Source organism: Pelobates fuscus, chromosome 6 (assembly GCF_036172605.1).
Source record: "Pelobates fuscus isolate aPelFus1 chromosome 6, aPelFus1.pri, whole genome shotgun sequence".
Taxonomy (NCBI): Eukaryota; Metazoa; Chordata; class Amphibia; order Anura; family Pelobatidae; genus Pelobates; species Pelobates fuscus.
Genome location: NC_086322.1, coordinates 12,629,782 through 12,648,171, shown reverse-complemented (window position 1 = coordinate 12,648,171; position 18,390 = coordinate 12,629,782). Strand labels below are relative to the sequence as shown.

Sequence of the window (18,390 nt, the reverse complement as noted above, 5' to 3'; positions counted from 1 at the left end):
ATACACCCTCACTGTACGGAATAATATACAGCCTCACTGTACGGAATAATATACACCCTCACTGTACCAAATAATATACACCCTCACTGTACCAAATAATATACACCCTCACTGTACCAAATAATATACAGCCTCACTGTACGGAATAATATACAGCCTCACTGTACGGAATAATATACACCCTCACTGTACGGAATAATATACAGCCTCACTGTACGGAATAATATACACCCTCATTGTATCGAATAATATACACCCTCACTGTACCAAATAATATACACCCTCACTGTACCAAATAATATACACCCTCACTGTACGGAATAATATACAGCCTCACTGTACGGAATAATATACAGCCTCACTGTACCAAATAATATACACCCTCATTGTATCGAATAATATACACCCTCACTGTACCAAATAATATACACCCTCACTGTACCAAATAATATACACCCTTACTGTACCAAATAATATACACCCTCACTGTACGGAATAATATACAGCCTCACTGTACGGAATAATATACAGCCTCACTGTACGGAATAATATACACCCTCACTGTACGGAATAATATACAGCCTCACTGTACGGAATAATATACACCCTCATTGTATCGAATAATATACACCCTCACTGTACCAAATAATATACACCCTCACTGTACCAAATAATATACACCCTCACTGTACGGAATAATATACAGCCTCACTGTACGGAATAATATACAGCCTCACTGTACGGAATAATATACAGCCTCACTGTACGGAATAATATACACCCTCACTGTACGGAATAATATACACCCTCACTGTACCAAATAATATACACCCTCACTGTACGGAATAATATACAGCCTCACTGTACGGAATAATATACACCCTCACTGTACGGAATAATATACACCCTCACTGTACCAAATAATATACACCCTCACTGTACCAAATAATATACACCCTTACTGTACCAAATAATATACACCCTCACTGTACGGAATAATATACACCCTCACTGTACCAAATAATATACACCCTTACTGTACCAAATAATATACACCCTCACTGTACGGAATAATATACAGCCTCACTGTACGGAATAATATACACCCTCATTGTATCGAATAATATACACCCTCACTGTACCAAATAATATACACCCTCACTGTACCAAATAATATACACCCTCACTGTACGGAATAATATACAGCCTCACTGTACGGAATAATATACAGCCTCACTGTACGGAATAATATACAGCCTCACTGTACGGAATAATATACAGCCTCACTGTACGGAATAATATACACCCTCACTGTACGGAATAATATACACCCTCACTGTACCAAATAATATACACCCTCACTGTACGGAATAATATACAGCCTCACTGTACGGAATAATATACAGCCTCACTGTACGGAATAATATACACCCTCACTGTACGGAATAATATACACCCTCACTGTACCAAATAATATACACCCTCACTGTACCAAATAATATACACCCTTACTGTACCAAATAATATACACCCTCACTGTACGGAATAATATACACCCTCACTGTACCAAATAATATACACCCTTACTGTACCAAATAATATACACCCTCACTGTACGGAATAATATACACCCTCACTGTACGGAATAATATACAGCCTCACTGTACGGAATAATATACACCCTCACTGTACCAAATAATATACACCCTCACTGTACCAAATAATATACACCCTCACTGTACGGAATAATATACAGCCTCACTGTACGGAATAATATACAGCCTCACTGTACGGAATAATATACAACCTCACTGTACGGAATAATATACACCCTTACTGTACCAAATAATATACACCCTCACTGTACCAAATAATATACACCCTTACTGTACCAAATAATATACACCCTCACTGTACGGAATAATATACACCCCCACTGTACCAAATAATATACACCCTTACTGTACCAAATAATATACACCCTCACTGTACGGAATAATATACACCCTCACTGTACGGAATAATATACAGCCTCCCTGTACGGAATAATATACACCCTCACTGTACGGAATAATATACAGCCTCACTGTACGGAATAATATACACCCTCACTGTACGGAATAATATACACCCTCACTGTACGGAATAATATACACCCTCACTGTACGGAATAATATACACCCTCACTGTACCAAATAATATACACCCTCACTGTACGGAATAATATACACCCCCACTGTACCAAATAATATACACCCTTACTGTACCAAATAATATACACCCTCACTGTACGGAATAATATGCACCCCCACTGTACCAAATAATATACACCCTTACTGTACCAAATAATATACACCCTCACTGTACGGAATAATATACACCCTCACTGTACGGAATAATATACAGCCTCCCTGTACGGAATAATATACACCCTCACTGTACGGAATAATATACAGCCTCACTGTACGGAATAATATACACCCTCACTGTACGGAATAATATACACCCTCACTGTACGGAATAATATACACCCTCACTGTACGGAATAATATACACCCTCACTGTACCAAATAATATACACCCTCACTGTACAGAATAATATACACCCTCACTGTACGGAATAATATACAGCCTTACTGTACCAAATAATATACACCCTCACTGTACGGAATAATATACACCCTCACTGTACCAAATAATATACACCCTCACTGTACGGAATAATATACACCCTCACTGTACCAAATAATATACACCCTCACTGTACGGAATAATATACACCCTCACTGTACGGAATAATATACAGCCTCACTGTACGGAATAATATACACCCTCACTGTACGGAATAATATACACCCTCACTGTACGGAATAATATACACCCTCACTGTACGGAATAATATACACCCTCACTGTACCAAATAATATACACCCGAACTGTACCAAATAATATACACCCTCACTGTACCAAATAATATACAGCCTTACTGTACCAAATAATATACACCCTCACTGTACGGAATAATATACACCCTCACTGTACGGAATAATATACACCCTCACTGTACGGAATAATATACACCCTCACTGTACCAAATAATATACAGCCTTACTGTACCAAATAATATACACCCTCACTGTACGGAATAATATACACCCTCACTGTATCGAATAATATACACCCTCACTGTACGGAATAATATACAGCCTCACTATACAGAATAATATACACCCTCACTGTACGGAATAATATACACCCTCACTGTACGGAATAATATACACCCTCACTATACAGAATAATATACACCCTCACTGTACGGAATAATATACACCCTCACTGTACCAAATAATATACACCCTCACTGTACAGAATAATATACACCCTCACTATACAGAATAATATACACCCTCACTGTACCAAATAATATACACCCTCACTGTACCAAATAATATACAGCCTCACTGTACGGAATAATATACACCCTCACTATACAGAATAATATACACCCTCACTGTACCAAATAATATACACCCTCATTGTATCGAATAATATACACCCTCACTGTACAGAATAATATACACCCTCACTGTATCGAATAATATACACCCTCACTGTACAGAATAATATACACCCTCACTGTACGGAATAATATACACCCTCACTGTACGGAATAATATACACCCTCACTATACAGAATAATATACACCCTCACTGTACGGAATAATATACACCCTCACTGTACCAAATAATATACACCCTCACTGTACAGAATAATATACACCCTCACTATACAGAATAATATACACCCTCACTGTACCAAATAATATACACCCTCACTGTACCAAATAATATACACCCTCACTGTACAGAATAATATACACCCTCACTATACAGAATAATATACACCCTCACTGTACCAAATAATATACACCCTCACTGTACCAAATAATATACAGCCTCACTGTACGGAATAATATACACCCTCACTATACAGAATAATATACACCCTCACTGTACCAAATAATATACACCCTCATTGTATCGAATAATATACACCCTCACTGTACAGAATAATATACACCCTCACTGTATCGAATAATATACACCCTCACTGTACGGAATAATATACACCCTCACTGTACGGAATAATATACACCCTCACTATACAGAATAATATACACCCTCACTGTACGGAATAATATACACCCTCACTGTACCAAATAATATACACCCTCACTGTACAGAATAATATACACCCTCACTATACAGAATAATATACACCCTCACTGTAACAAATAATATACACCCTCACTGTACCAAATAATATACAGCCTCACTGTACGGAATAATATACACCCTCACTATACAGAATAATATACACCCTCACTGTACCAAATAATATACACCCTCATTGTATCGAATAATATACACCCTCACTGTACAGAATAATATACACCCTCACTGTATCGAATAATATACACCCTCACTGTACAGAATAATATACACCCTCACTGTACGGAATAATATACACCCTCACTGTACAGAATAATATACACCCTCACTGTACCAAATAATATACACCCTCACTGTACGGAATAATATACAGCCTCACTGTACCAAATAATATACACCCTCACTGTATCGAATAATATACACCCTCACTGTACCAAATAATATACACCCTCACTGTATCGAATAATATACACCCTCACTGTACGGAATAATATACACCCTCACTGTACGGAATAATATACACACTCACTGTACCAAATAATATACACCCTCATTGTATCGAATAATATACACCCTCACTGTACCAAATAATATACACCCTCACTGTATCGAATAATATACACCCTCACTGTACGGAATAATATACACCCTCACTGTACGGAATAATATACACCCTCACTGTACCAAATAATATACACCCTCACTGTACAGAATAATATACACCCTCACTATACAGAATAATATACACCCTCACTGTAACAAATAATATACACCCTCACTGTACCAAATAATATACAGCCTCACTGTACGGAATAATATACACCCTCACTATACAGAATAATATACACCCTCACTGTACCAAATAATATACACCCTCATTGTATCGAATAATATACACCCTCACTGTACAGAATAATATACACCCTCACTGTATCGAATAATATACACCCTCACTGTACAGAATAATATACACCCTCACTGTACGGAATAATATACACCCTCACTGTACGGAATAATATACACCCTCACTGTACCAAATAATATACACCCTCACTGTACGGAATAATATACAGCCTCACTGTACCAAATAATATACACCCTCACTGTATCGAATAATATACACCCTCACTGTACCAAATAATATACACCCTCACTGTATCGAATAATATACACCCTCACTGTACGGAATAATATACACCCTCACTGTACGGAATAATATACACACTCACTGTACCAAATAATATACACCCTCATTGTATCGAATAATATACACCCTCACTGTACCAAATAATATACACCCTCACTGTATCGAATAATATACACCCTCACTGTACGGAATAATATACACCCTCACTGTACGGAATAATATACACCCTCACTGTACCAAATAATATACACCCTCACTGTACCAAATAATATACACCCTCACTGTACGGAATAATATACACCCTCACTGTACGGAATAATATACACCCTCACTGTACCAAATAATATACACCCTCATTGTATCGAATAATATACACCCTCACTGTACCAAATAATATACACCCTCACTGTATCGAATAATATACACCCTCACTGTACGGAATAATATACACCCTCACTGTACGGAATAATATACACCCTCACTGTACTAAATAATATACACCCTCACTGTACCAAATAATATACACCCTCACTGTACGGAATAGTATACACCCTCACTGTACGGAATAATATACACCCTCACTGTACAGAATAATATACACCCTCACTGTACCAAATAATATACACCCTCACTGTACGGAATAATATACACCCTCACTGTACGGAATAATATACACCCTCACTGTACCAAATAATATACACCCTCACTGTACCAAATAATATACACTCTCACTGTACCAAATAATATACACCCTCACTGTACCAAATAATATACACCCTCACTGTACGGAATAGTATACACCCTCACTGTACGGAATAATATACACCCTCACTGTACAGAATAATATACACCCTCACTGTACCAAATAATATACACCCTCACTGTACCAAATAATATACACTCTCACTGTACGGAATAATATACACCCTCACTGTACGGAATAATATACACCCTCACTGTACCAAATAATATACACCCTCACTGTACCAAATAATATACACTCTCACTGTACGGAATAATATACACCCTCACTGTACCAAATAATATACACCCTCACTGTACCAAATAATATACACTCTCACTGTACAGAATAATATACACTCTCACTGTACGGAATAATATACACCCTCACTGTACCAAATAATATACACCCTCACTGTACCAAATAATATACACCCTTACTGTACCAAATAATATACACCCTCACTGTACAGAATAATATACACCCTCACTGTACCAAATAATATACACCCTTACTGTACCAAATAATATACACCCTCACTGTACAGAATAATATACACCCTCACTGTACCAAATAATATACACCCTTACTGTACCAAATAATATACACCCTCACTGTACAGAATAATATACACCCTCACTGTACGGAATAATATACACCCTTACTGTACCAAATAATATACACCCTCACTGTACCAAATAATATACACCCCCACTATACTGAATAATATACACCCTCACTGTACCAAATAATATACACCCTCACTGTACAGAATAATATACACCCTCACTGTACGGAATAATATACACCCTTACTGTACCAAATAATATACACCCTCACTGTACCAAATAATATACACCCTCACTATACTGAATAATATACACCCTCACTGTACCAAATAATATACACCCTCACTATACTGAATAATATACACCCTCACTATACTAAAAATACCAAAACGGCAATCTACAATACAACAATAGAAATAGACATAGGGCAATATTGTTTGCAAAAATTATTGGTTAATGGATAAGAATGATTTGCACTCACAAACCCAATTTGATTGTAGGCATATCACTAGAATCAATGTAGCGACTTCAGGACTTTGGAACCTCAGTAGCATGCATAGGAAGAATAGAAAATAATAATAGTGCAGAGTATCTCAGTAAAAATCACACATTTTATTAAATGTCACACTTACAAAAACGAAGTGTCAGATAGGCACATCAGGTGGAAAAACTCTTGGTCCGAAATCAACAAGAGCAGGAAAGCCAGATAAAACAAATGAATACAAAATACATAAAAAATAAATAACTAAATACTCTGTACACTAAAAAAGCCCTACGCGTTTCGTTCAAAGTTGAACTTCCTCAGGGGCAAATATCCAGATGCTGTCCTCATGCAAGCATAACATGAAATGCCAAACTTCTCCTTTTTAAATCCGTTTTCGGCGCGAAGTAATCAGCCGTGCGCCATACTTCCGGGTTCGGGCTCCGGTGCGCTTCCGGTTACGCCTACGTTGCGTTCCGGAATTGGTAACCAAGCCTCGTTTTGATTCTCATCAGTAAGGACGGCCAGCCATTCGTTCCAAATGCGTTCCAATGCTCGAAAACGAGCAGAAAGTCCCCAAAGTAGAAAACCACAGTAAATATAAAAATTAAATAATCAGTCAAGGGAAAACATCCCAAAAAGTAAAATATGAAAGAATGGATAGAAATAAACGATATGGGTAAAGAAAAAATAAGACAAAATACAATAAAATAAAATAGATACAATAAATTAAAATCACAAAAAGCAAACCAAATCAAAATCCACATTTAACCCATTCGGTTTCATAGTTTTTAGCGTGTGGATCCAATATCCCTCTCTCTTCCTTAGAGCCATCATAAGGTCACCACCTCTTTCATTTAAAGTAACCTGTTCTATACCTATACATCTTAAGGTATTACAATTAAAAGAGGGGCAGTTGTTACAATGCACTGGCACTGAGTGTGTTAACAAACCATTTTTTATGTTGTTTCTATGTTCTTGAAATCTTACTTTTAATTTCCTCCCAGTTCTTCCTACGTACTGCATCCCACACCCACAGGTAAGTAGATATACCACGTGGGTGGAGGAGCAGGACACCTTATTTTTAATTTTAAATTTAACTTGTGTCTGTGTACTAACAAAATCTTTAAATGTATTGAATTGGTGACTACAACTTTTGCAATTCCCACAAGTGAAAAAAACTCCCATGTGGTTAATTGAAGTTTTCCCAGATCGAAAAGTACTAGGGGCCAGAATTTGTTTTAGATTATTGCCCTTTCTAAAAATAACTTTAGGAGCTTGTGGGTACGGAATAATATACACCCTCCCTGTACGGAATAATATACACCCTCATTGTATCGAATAATATACACCCTCACTGTATCAAATAATATACACCCTCACTATACTGAATAATATACACCCTCACTGTATCGAATAATATACACCCTAACTGTATCGAATAATATACACCCTCACTGTATCGAATAATATACACCCTCACTGTATCAAATAATATACACTCTCTCTGTACAGAATAATATACACTGTCACTGTAGTGTATAATATACACCCTCACTGTACGGAATAATATACAACCTCATTGTATCGAATAATATACACCCTCACTGTACCAAATATACACCCTCACTGTACTGAATAATATACACCCTCACTGTATCAAATAATATACACCCTCACTGTATCGAATAATATACACCCGCACTATACAGAATAATATACACCCTCGTTGTATCGAATAATATATTATTCTGTATAGTGTGGGTGTATATTATTTGATACAGTGAGGGTGTATATTATTCGATACAGTGAGTGTGTATATTATTCTGTATAGTGTGGGTGTATATTATTCGATACAATGAGGGTGTATATTATTATGTATAGTGTGGGTGTATATTATTCGATACAGTGAGGGTGTATATTATTCTGTATAGTGAGGGTGTATATTATTTGATACAGTGAGGGTGTATATTATTCGATACAATGAGGGTGTATATTATTCTGTAGAGTGAGGGTGTATATTATTTGATACAATGAGGGTGTATATTATTCGGTATAGTGAGGGTGTATATTATTCCGTACAGGGAGGGTGTATATTATTCCGTATAGTGAGGGTGTATATTATTCAGTACAGTGAGGGTGTATATTATTCGATACAATGAGGGTGTATATTATTCTGTATAGTGCGGGTGTATATCATTCGATACAGTGAGGGTGTATATTATTTGATACAGTGAGGGTGTATATTATTCCGTACAGGGAGGGTGTATATTATTCCGTACAGTGAGGGTGTATATTATTTGATACAGTGAGGGTGTATATTATTCTGCACAGTGAGGGTATATATTATTCTGTACAGTGAGGTTGTATATTAACCGATACAATGAGGGTGTATATTATTCTGTATAGTGCGGGTGCATATTATTCGATACAGTGAGGGTGTATATTATTTGATACAATGAGAGTGTATATTATTCCGTACAGTGAGGGTGTATATTATTCTGTACAGTGAGGGTGTATATTATTCAGTATAGTGAGGGTGTATATTATTTGGTACAGTGAGGGTGTATATTGTATCTGTACCACACTACGATCTGCTTTCTTCTAACAACACTTTGTTGGTTCTGCCAGGTTACTCCAGAAACTCCAGCAGCGTGTCTCCACGAGGTTATGTACCCAGCTCAACGCCGCAGCAGTCAAATTATAACACCATCACCTCCAGCATGAATGGATATGGGGGGACGAGTATGACTACACTTGGGGTACCGGGCTCACCGAGCTTTCTGAACGGATCCACCGCTAACTCTCCGTATGCCAGTAAGTTACTCTAATGCAGACTACCCGGATTTAGTTCAAACAATGTGTGGGCTGTCGTGTTCTTACTGATAACAGAATCTTTTAATGGCAAGTGGAGATATATCTTATTACAGATCTTGGCTTTTGTTTGTAGTTTGACGGACAGTTTTCGTGTTTTGATAAGCAACTCAACACTGAGTTATACGTTGTTGCTACAGAAAAACTTTATTAGGAAAATACTTACAAAAAGTAAATAAATTAAATAAAAAACAATTACGCTCAATTTAAGCACCATTCAGCTTATTGGAAAGTGGCGCACAATAGTTAATTCATGGTCACTATGTTTTCTGCCTGTGTTTAACATGCAATGCTTAATATGTAGATTGGTTTCAGTTTTGTAAAGACATTCAAGCTGTAGCCCACATGCAGATGGGGAATTAAATAAAACTACATAAAAAATGCTAACTTGGCTATCGAATTTAATCCCCTTAATCCGGGTGTGCGCCACTCCTTAATGACACTTTCCAATTCTAGAATATAATGGAAAAACACAGAAAAAGGATTTTTGACAGTCATACAAGTGATGTTTAGATATTATACAAACTTGGGGAAAGATTTGCAGATAACAAAATATCTATAAACTCTAAAGTGGAAGTATCATTGTTTTCTTGGTGAAAGATCTACAGGGTTAATTGCTAAACACAGATTTGGTCTGAATGGACAATTCAGCACGTGAACTGGATTCCTGACTGCATTGACAATACACAGATTGTGTATAGGGGGGAGGATCTAGTGTCACGCCCCTGGTGTGCACCCACGGGAGTCTGGTGGGCTCCCTAATATTTCTAATATAGGAGAAGACCTTGTGGTCCCCTCAGGCCTCCACCCACGGGTATTGAGTGTGGATCCTAATATTAATAATATAGAGGGGGGGATCTAGTGTCTCTCCCCTGGCCTTCACCCATAGCTGATGTGTGAGGGCCCTCCCAGCCCCCACCCATGGGAGTCTAATTATAAAATGTGTCCACCTCCAAATAATAGCATGTCCTCACAGGTCTCCAATACTCTATCCACCCAACCTAAATTAAAGTCCCCAGCTACCCTCCTCACATTAATAATAGTCAGTGGGAGCTAATAAAAAAAAATATAATTATACTTACGATAAGTCTTCTGTTTTCTAATTCTTCTGTTCTTTAGCCCTAAAAAGAGCCAAATTAAATTCATAATAATTGAATCCACTAATGAAAATTAAAAAAAAGCCTGAATGCAAAAAAAAACAACAACAAAAAAAGGATAAAACGTAAACGACGCCAAAATAAAAAAGAATCTGTCTTCACCCATAGAGGGCTTGGCGCAGACTGAGCGCGGCTAGATGGGAAATACCTTATATAGGCTCTCCAACACTATGATAGCTGTCACAAAATCTAGTGCTGGTACCACCAGCAGGCAAATAGCTGGGATTATTTAAATCCAGGCCCGTAGCTGAAGATCTATAAAAGCTGCACATTGATGAATTTTATGAAAAACTTCTGGAGTCCAAAATCAATTTTAGTGAATAACCTGCTCAATACATATTCAAGAAGTCTCTCATCTGATTCATTACTATAAGTTGTGTTTATACCATATTTAACTATTACATGTTATCTTACACAGTACATTTATTTAAATACACAAAATACGAGTCAGTGCCGCTTTTCATCCCTTTCCTTTACCTTTTCTTTTTGTTATTATTTTCCTTCTCTTTATTTTCCCTTTTTTTGTCCTTTCCCTGGCATTTCCCTAATGCACCTCTGGAGGGTAAGCCATTTGCCCAGATCTGGGTTTGGCCTGACCTAAAATCACAACTCACCACCCGTAAGGTTTATTACAGTGATTTGTTTCTTACCATTCCGATGTTATAAGTGACTCACATTGCAATGATGTGACAGTCTTTGGGTCGGAGGACTCACGCACACCAACAATGGTGATGTGCTTTACGCATTGAATTAGGAGGTGAAGTTGATGGGGTTTTTTTGTTCTTGAATTTAGCCATAACCCCAAATTTGTATTTTAACATTTTAAATATTTTAATATTTGTTTTCTTGCACAGTTATGCCTTCTAGTCCCCCACTCGGAGCATCTTCCATCACCCTCTCATCCAGTGCAAACTCTGCCACCTCTGCGGGTGTCTTCTCCTTTTCTCCTGTCAATATGATCTCAGCGGTCAAACAGAAGAGTGCTTTTGCACCGGTAGTCCGACCCCAAACGTCCCCTCCACCAACCTGCACCAGCTCAAGTGCAAATGGCCTCCAAGGTCAGTACTTCTCAATTTTCTTCTCATTGCTCCCGGTGATGTCATTCAGTAAGACACCTGACCATGAATGCCAGTGTTGGTTTGACAAAGATAAATGTATCCTTTGAGATGGTTCGAAATAGTTCGCCAGTTGTCACTATTATGTAATGTAGTCAGACGCCATTGGTAATTGGTATCCAGTGCAATAGCTGAACTTTAAGATGGTCAGTCTTGTGAAGTTATGGGGCAGAAGGTGAAAGCCAGAACTGCTTGAATGTAAATGGAAACATTTATTTGAAAACATAGAATTTCGGCCTGAGGCGAGAATGCCTGGGGCTTATGATGATGCTTAGGAGCAACAAATGGGCCCTAGCTTTGCTGTATATCTAGGAACAATACAATCCTAACATCATGGCTTGTCTCAGGCAAGGACAGGGAAATACTGTCATACCGGGGGATATGACTTGCTCACGCACCCTCAGCACCTCTGCATCTGCGTGGTGCTGTCTCAAGCGGCTTTGAGAATATTGTTTTAAGTTAGAATATTACATGTTTGTGTGTTTAGCTGACTTAGCAGACTCCATACATAATGCATGAGATTAATAGATCCTGTTCCTGGGGTTAATTAAACAAGATGCAATACCGCCCAACAATTCACATAGTGATAGGGGAGCGAGGCTGTTCTGAGACATTTTAGATGACGTACTGATAACAATGTATGCAAATAAAAGTTATTTAGAACAAGGACAATGTATCTTATTTGCACAGAGTGATTTCTAAACATATTTATTACAGACACATTGCAGGAGTATTATTGCTGTGGGGCTCTGTTAGCGATAATTAATGTATCTCCTAAATAAGGGCAATTTGGAGGTATGAGTTCTCGCTGTAGATGACAATATAGATAATGATATAGTTCAGAGGACATTGATGGAATGCATCATGTAAGGGGTCACCGCAGGTATTTAGTGGAATACCCTCATGCATTACATGACCGAATGCTATTATTAGAGCTGTTATTCTAAACAAACATACCCTTAATTAATTGTGCCTTTTTTATAACAATTCTCCTGCAGGAGTTTTTGGAATGATTGCTTTTACTTATTTATCAATGTGTTTGTTTATCAATTTATCAATGTGTTTGTTTTTTGTTCCCAGCCATGTCTGGCCTCATAGTGCCACCAATGTAGGATAAACCAAGAAGAGAAGAATATCAACCCATTGTGGGAAATTCTATCTGTCTTGGACGCTGACCAGGCCATGTGGACAATTCGCCCAGTCTTCTTACGAAGCCAGGAATACCTGGATGAAACAGAGTTGCAGAGACCTGAGGGAGAGAACGAATTAGGCGTAGACAGATTATGTTCCTAATGAAGGTTTACAGTTTTGTGAATGGGCCCATCCAAAAAGGAACATGCCACTCTTATTATTCCCCTTCCGTATGAGGGGCATACAATGCATCGAAGAGGACACCAGGTGCCTTTTCCATTCTTCCTTTAATAAAAGACATTTATATGTGTAGGACCAGTCATCTATAATTTTCCATATATTATGTCAGTTCAAGACAATTTTTACAGTAAGCTACCTGGGATCTTCCTGTTGCTTATGAACCAAGTCTTTTATAACCAGAAGACAAGCTTGCACTGAGACTTTTTTTTTGCCAACTCCTTATTGAAACTGGATCTCATCTGCAACTTCACATGTAGAACTCAGGACTACGTTGCAGAATCAGCTTTGGAGTCATTGTCACTTTGTCCAACATCCTATATGGTGGATATATGCAAGATAACGGTGTGAAGGTCTGCCTAGATAACTGAGGGGAACATGTCCCTTCAGGTCTTTCCATCATATGAGCGAAGGAATGAGTTAAAACACATGAGGTTTATATGCTCAGACTCACATTTTGGTAGCGTGTCCTCCACCACTGCACTGTGATGTCATAATTTTAGCAAATAGCATATTTCTCCACTTAATGTGCTGGGAAATTTTTAAAAGTGATGAGAAACCCTGTTTTTGTTTTGTTTTGTTTTTCATCTGTGTGGAATATTTTTTTTTTAACCATATCAGAGGTTGCCCCCTCATTTTTACACCAGTGGGCATCTATGTAGCACCAATGTGATTATTTGCTATAATGCTTTCATTTAGATAAACCAAACCAACAAGGACATGTACGATAACCTTTTCTTCACCTTCAGATAAATTGATTGTAAGCATTTCAACCAAGTTTGTATAGAGGGAAAACTAAGGGCAGATATTTAAATTCATTAAATTTGTATACATTAAATGTTAATTCATATATGCTGTAAATCATCCCCTCCTTGCCCAGCTCACCTGCATACACTAACTCCTGCACAAGCAGGATGGAGGTCGGTGGGTGGCTTTCTGACGCAGTGGCCTTAGGCATGACAAGACGTTAGAGATATTGAACTGTGTGGTTTTAGGCAAAGTTCATAGTAGTATTCCATATCAGAACAAGGTGGCAAATGATAGTTTTTTTCCACTTTTTGGAATATGATGTCATTATTTATAAATAATTGTATTTATTCACTCTTTTTTGTACCCATGAGCTTATAAGTCTACCTGTTGAGTGCCTATCAAGGGTGCAATTTATTGTAAACCTGGTGGCACTCAGGGAATTAAAGAATGGAGATATTCATGAAAAACTGTTTTACTCTTCTCATTTGTATGTTTGTGTGAACTTACCACCACCCTCACCTCATGTGTAAACTCAATAGTAAGCCAGTACGACAATCCTTATTGGTTATGACAGCCATTCTTTGGACCTTCGATGCCGAATGTTTGTGATGCCCATTTTAGAGTAATGGAATGAAATTATCTGGTGTTATTTTGTGGTTCAGAAGTGAAAACTGATTTATATTCAGGGTTAATTGCTAAAATACAAATGCCACAATCGGTAGCAAGATATAAGGAAAAAATAACGGTTCGGACAGTCAGCAAAAATAGCAGCTTTATTGGGGCAAAAGCTGAAACATTTCGACCCTATCAGGTCTTTTTCATACTTTTTCATACTTGTAAAATACCTTTTTTTGAGCTTGAAAAAGACCCGGTAGGGCCGAAACGTTGCTGCTTTTGCTTCCCGGAGTGTCTGAACCGTTATTTATTCTGCATATCTTGGAAGGGGCCTGGCCTGCCCTGGTTTTGGAGCTCCAGGGTTATTTGGTAAGTGAGGTATCCACTACGTCTCTACCAATCTGTAGCTAAACAAATCGGAGTACGGTTCAGGTTGGCATTTCAGGCATTGCAGACACTATTCATCAATGCTCAGATTTTGACGTGCAACATCCAAAATGGTTATGAATGTCCGCCAAATGTCTGCATGTCCTCATTGTTTGCCCGCTAGCAGCATGAGCAGTCAGAATGAAAATAAACAAACATTTAAAAAACTAGCAAACTGCCCTACAAAAAGTACAAAAAAAATGTTTGGAAGCCACCTAGATAACATGCCCTACTCAGGATGTGTCAGGTAGGGGTTTACTTTCTATTGTTGTGGCTGGCTAGTAAGAACTGGCTAGTAACCACTTTAATTAGCCCTTGCAGGGCCTAGGGATGTTAACTTTTTGCTCACTGGCTGCTTTTTTAAATATGAGAATTGCAAACCTGGCATAAATTCAGTTATTTAAACTAACGTTTGCCAATGTGTATCCCATTTGATCCTTAGTGAATAACCCTGATGTGTATGTACCTTTATTTGAAAATATACAGGCTTAGATAATGGAGTACTAAGTTTTATCATCTCATGTCATATGTGTTTTTATAAACATTGTCCATCATAGAATGAATACAGGCACACACTTTACTCATACATATATATAGACACACACACTCCCTAATATATACACACAGACTCTCCCTCACACATATACACAGACACACACTCTCCCTCACACATATACACAGACACACACGCTCCCTAATATATATACACACAGACTCTCCCTCACACATATACACAGACACAGACTCTCCCTCACACATATACACAGACACAGACTCTCCCTCACACACAGACACAGACTCTCCCTCATACATATACACAGACACAGACTCTCCCTCACACATATACACAGACACACACACTCCCTAATATATATACACACAGACTCTCCCTCACACATATACACAGACACAGACTCTCCCTCACACATATACACAGACACAGACTCTCCCTCACACACAGACACAGACTCTCCCTCATACATATACACAGACTCTCCCTCATACATATACACAGACACACACACTCCCTAATATATATACACACAGACTCTCCCTCACACATATACACAGACACACACGCTCCCTAATATATATACACAGACTCTCCCTCACACATATACACAGACACACACGCTCCCTAATATATATACACAGACACAGACTCTCCCTCACACACAGACACAGACTCTCCCTCACACACAGACACAGACTCTCCCTCATACATATACACAGACACAGACTCTCCCTCACACATATACACAGACACAGACTCTCCCTCACACATATACACAGACACACACGCTCCCTAATATATATACACAGACACAGACTCTCCCTCACACACAGACACAGACTCTCCCTCATACATATACACAGACACAGACTCTCCCTCACACATATACACAGACACACACACTCCCTAATATATATACACACAGACTCTCCCTCACACATATACACAGACACAGACTCTCCCTCACACATATACACAGACACAGACTCTCCCTCACACACAGACACAGACTCTCCCTCATACATATACACAGACTCTCCCTCATACATATACACAGACACACACACTCCCTAATATATATACACACAGACTCTCCCTCACACATATACACAGACACACACGCTCCCTAATATATATACACAGACTCTCCCTCACACATATACACAGACACACACGCTCCCTAATATATATACACAGACACAGACTCTCCCTCACACACAGACACAGACTCTCCCTCACACACAGACACAGACTCTCCCTCATACATATACACAGACACAGACTCTCCCTCACACATATACACAGACACAGACTCTCCCTCACACATATACACAGACACACACGCTCCCTAATATATATACACAGACACAGACTCTCCCTCACACACAGACACAGACTCTCCCTCATACATATACACAGACACAGACTCTCCCTCACACATATACACAGACACACACACTCCCTAATATATATACACACAGACTCTCCCTCACACATATACACAGACACACACGCTCCCTAATATATATACACAGACTCTCCCTCACACATATACACAGACACACACGCTCCCTAATATATATACACAGACACAGACTCTCCCTCACACACAGACACAGACTCTCCCTCACACACAGACACAGACTCTCCCTCATACATATACACAGACACAGACTCTCCCTCACACATATACACAGACACAGACTCTCCCTCACACATATACACAGACACACACGCTCCCTAATATATATACACAGACACAGACTCTCCCTCACACACAGACACAGACTCTCCCTCATACATATACACAGACACAGACTCTCCCTCACACATATACACAGACACAGACTCTCCCTCACACATATACACAGACACACACGCTCCCTAATATATATACACACAGACACACACGCTCCCTAATATATATACACACAGACACACACACTCACTAATATATATACACACAGACACACACACTCACTAATATATATACACACAGACACACACACTCACTAATATATATACACACAGACTCTCCCTCACACATATACACAGACACAGACTCTCCCTCACACACAGACACAGACTCTCCCTCACACACAGACACAGACTCTCCCTCATACATATACACAGACACAGACTCTCCCTCACACATATACACAGACACACACGCTCCCTAATATATATACACAGACACAGACTCTCCCTCACACACAGACACAGACTCTCCCTCATACATATACACAGACACAGACTCTCCCTCACACATATACACAGACACAGACTCTCCCTCACACATATACACAGACACACACGCTCCCTAATATATATACACACAGACACACACGCTCCCTAATATATATACACACAGACACACACACTCACTAATATATATACAC

General features: G+C 38.5%; 1 protein-coding gene across 3 annotated transcripts in view; it reads left to right on the top strand.

Annotated features, from left to right (window-relative positions):
• The window catches only part of LOC134614096 (transcription factor COE3-like), a 143,703-nt gene extending 128,820 nt beyond the window's left edge, over positions 1–14,883 (top strand). For all 3 annotated transcript variants that reach the window (XM_063457523.1, XM_063457522.1, XM_063457524.1), the window contains 3 exons: positions 9,804–9,989; positions 12,058–12,261; positions 13,399–14,883. In XM_063457523.1, the coding sequence (XP_063313593.1) occupies positions 9,804–9,989; positions 12,058–12,261; positions 13,399–13,430 (422 nt within the window). In that variant the 3' untranslated portion in view covers positions 13,431–14,883. The remainder of the gene's footprint in view (positions 1–9,803; positions 9,990–12,057; positions 12,262–13,398) is intronic.
• The last annotated feature ends 3,507 nt before the right edge of the window (positions 14,884–18,390 follow it).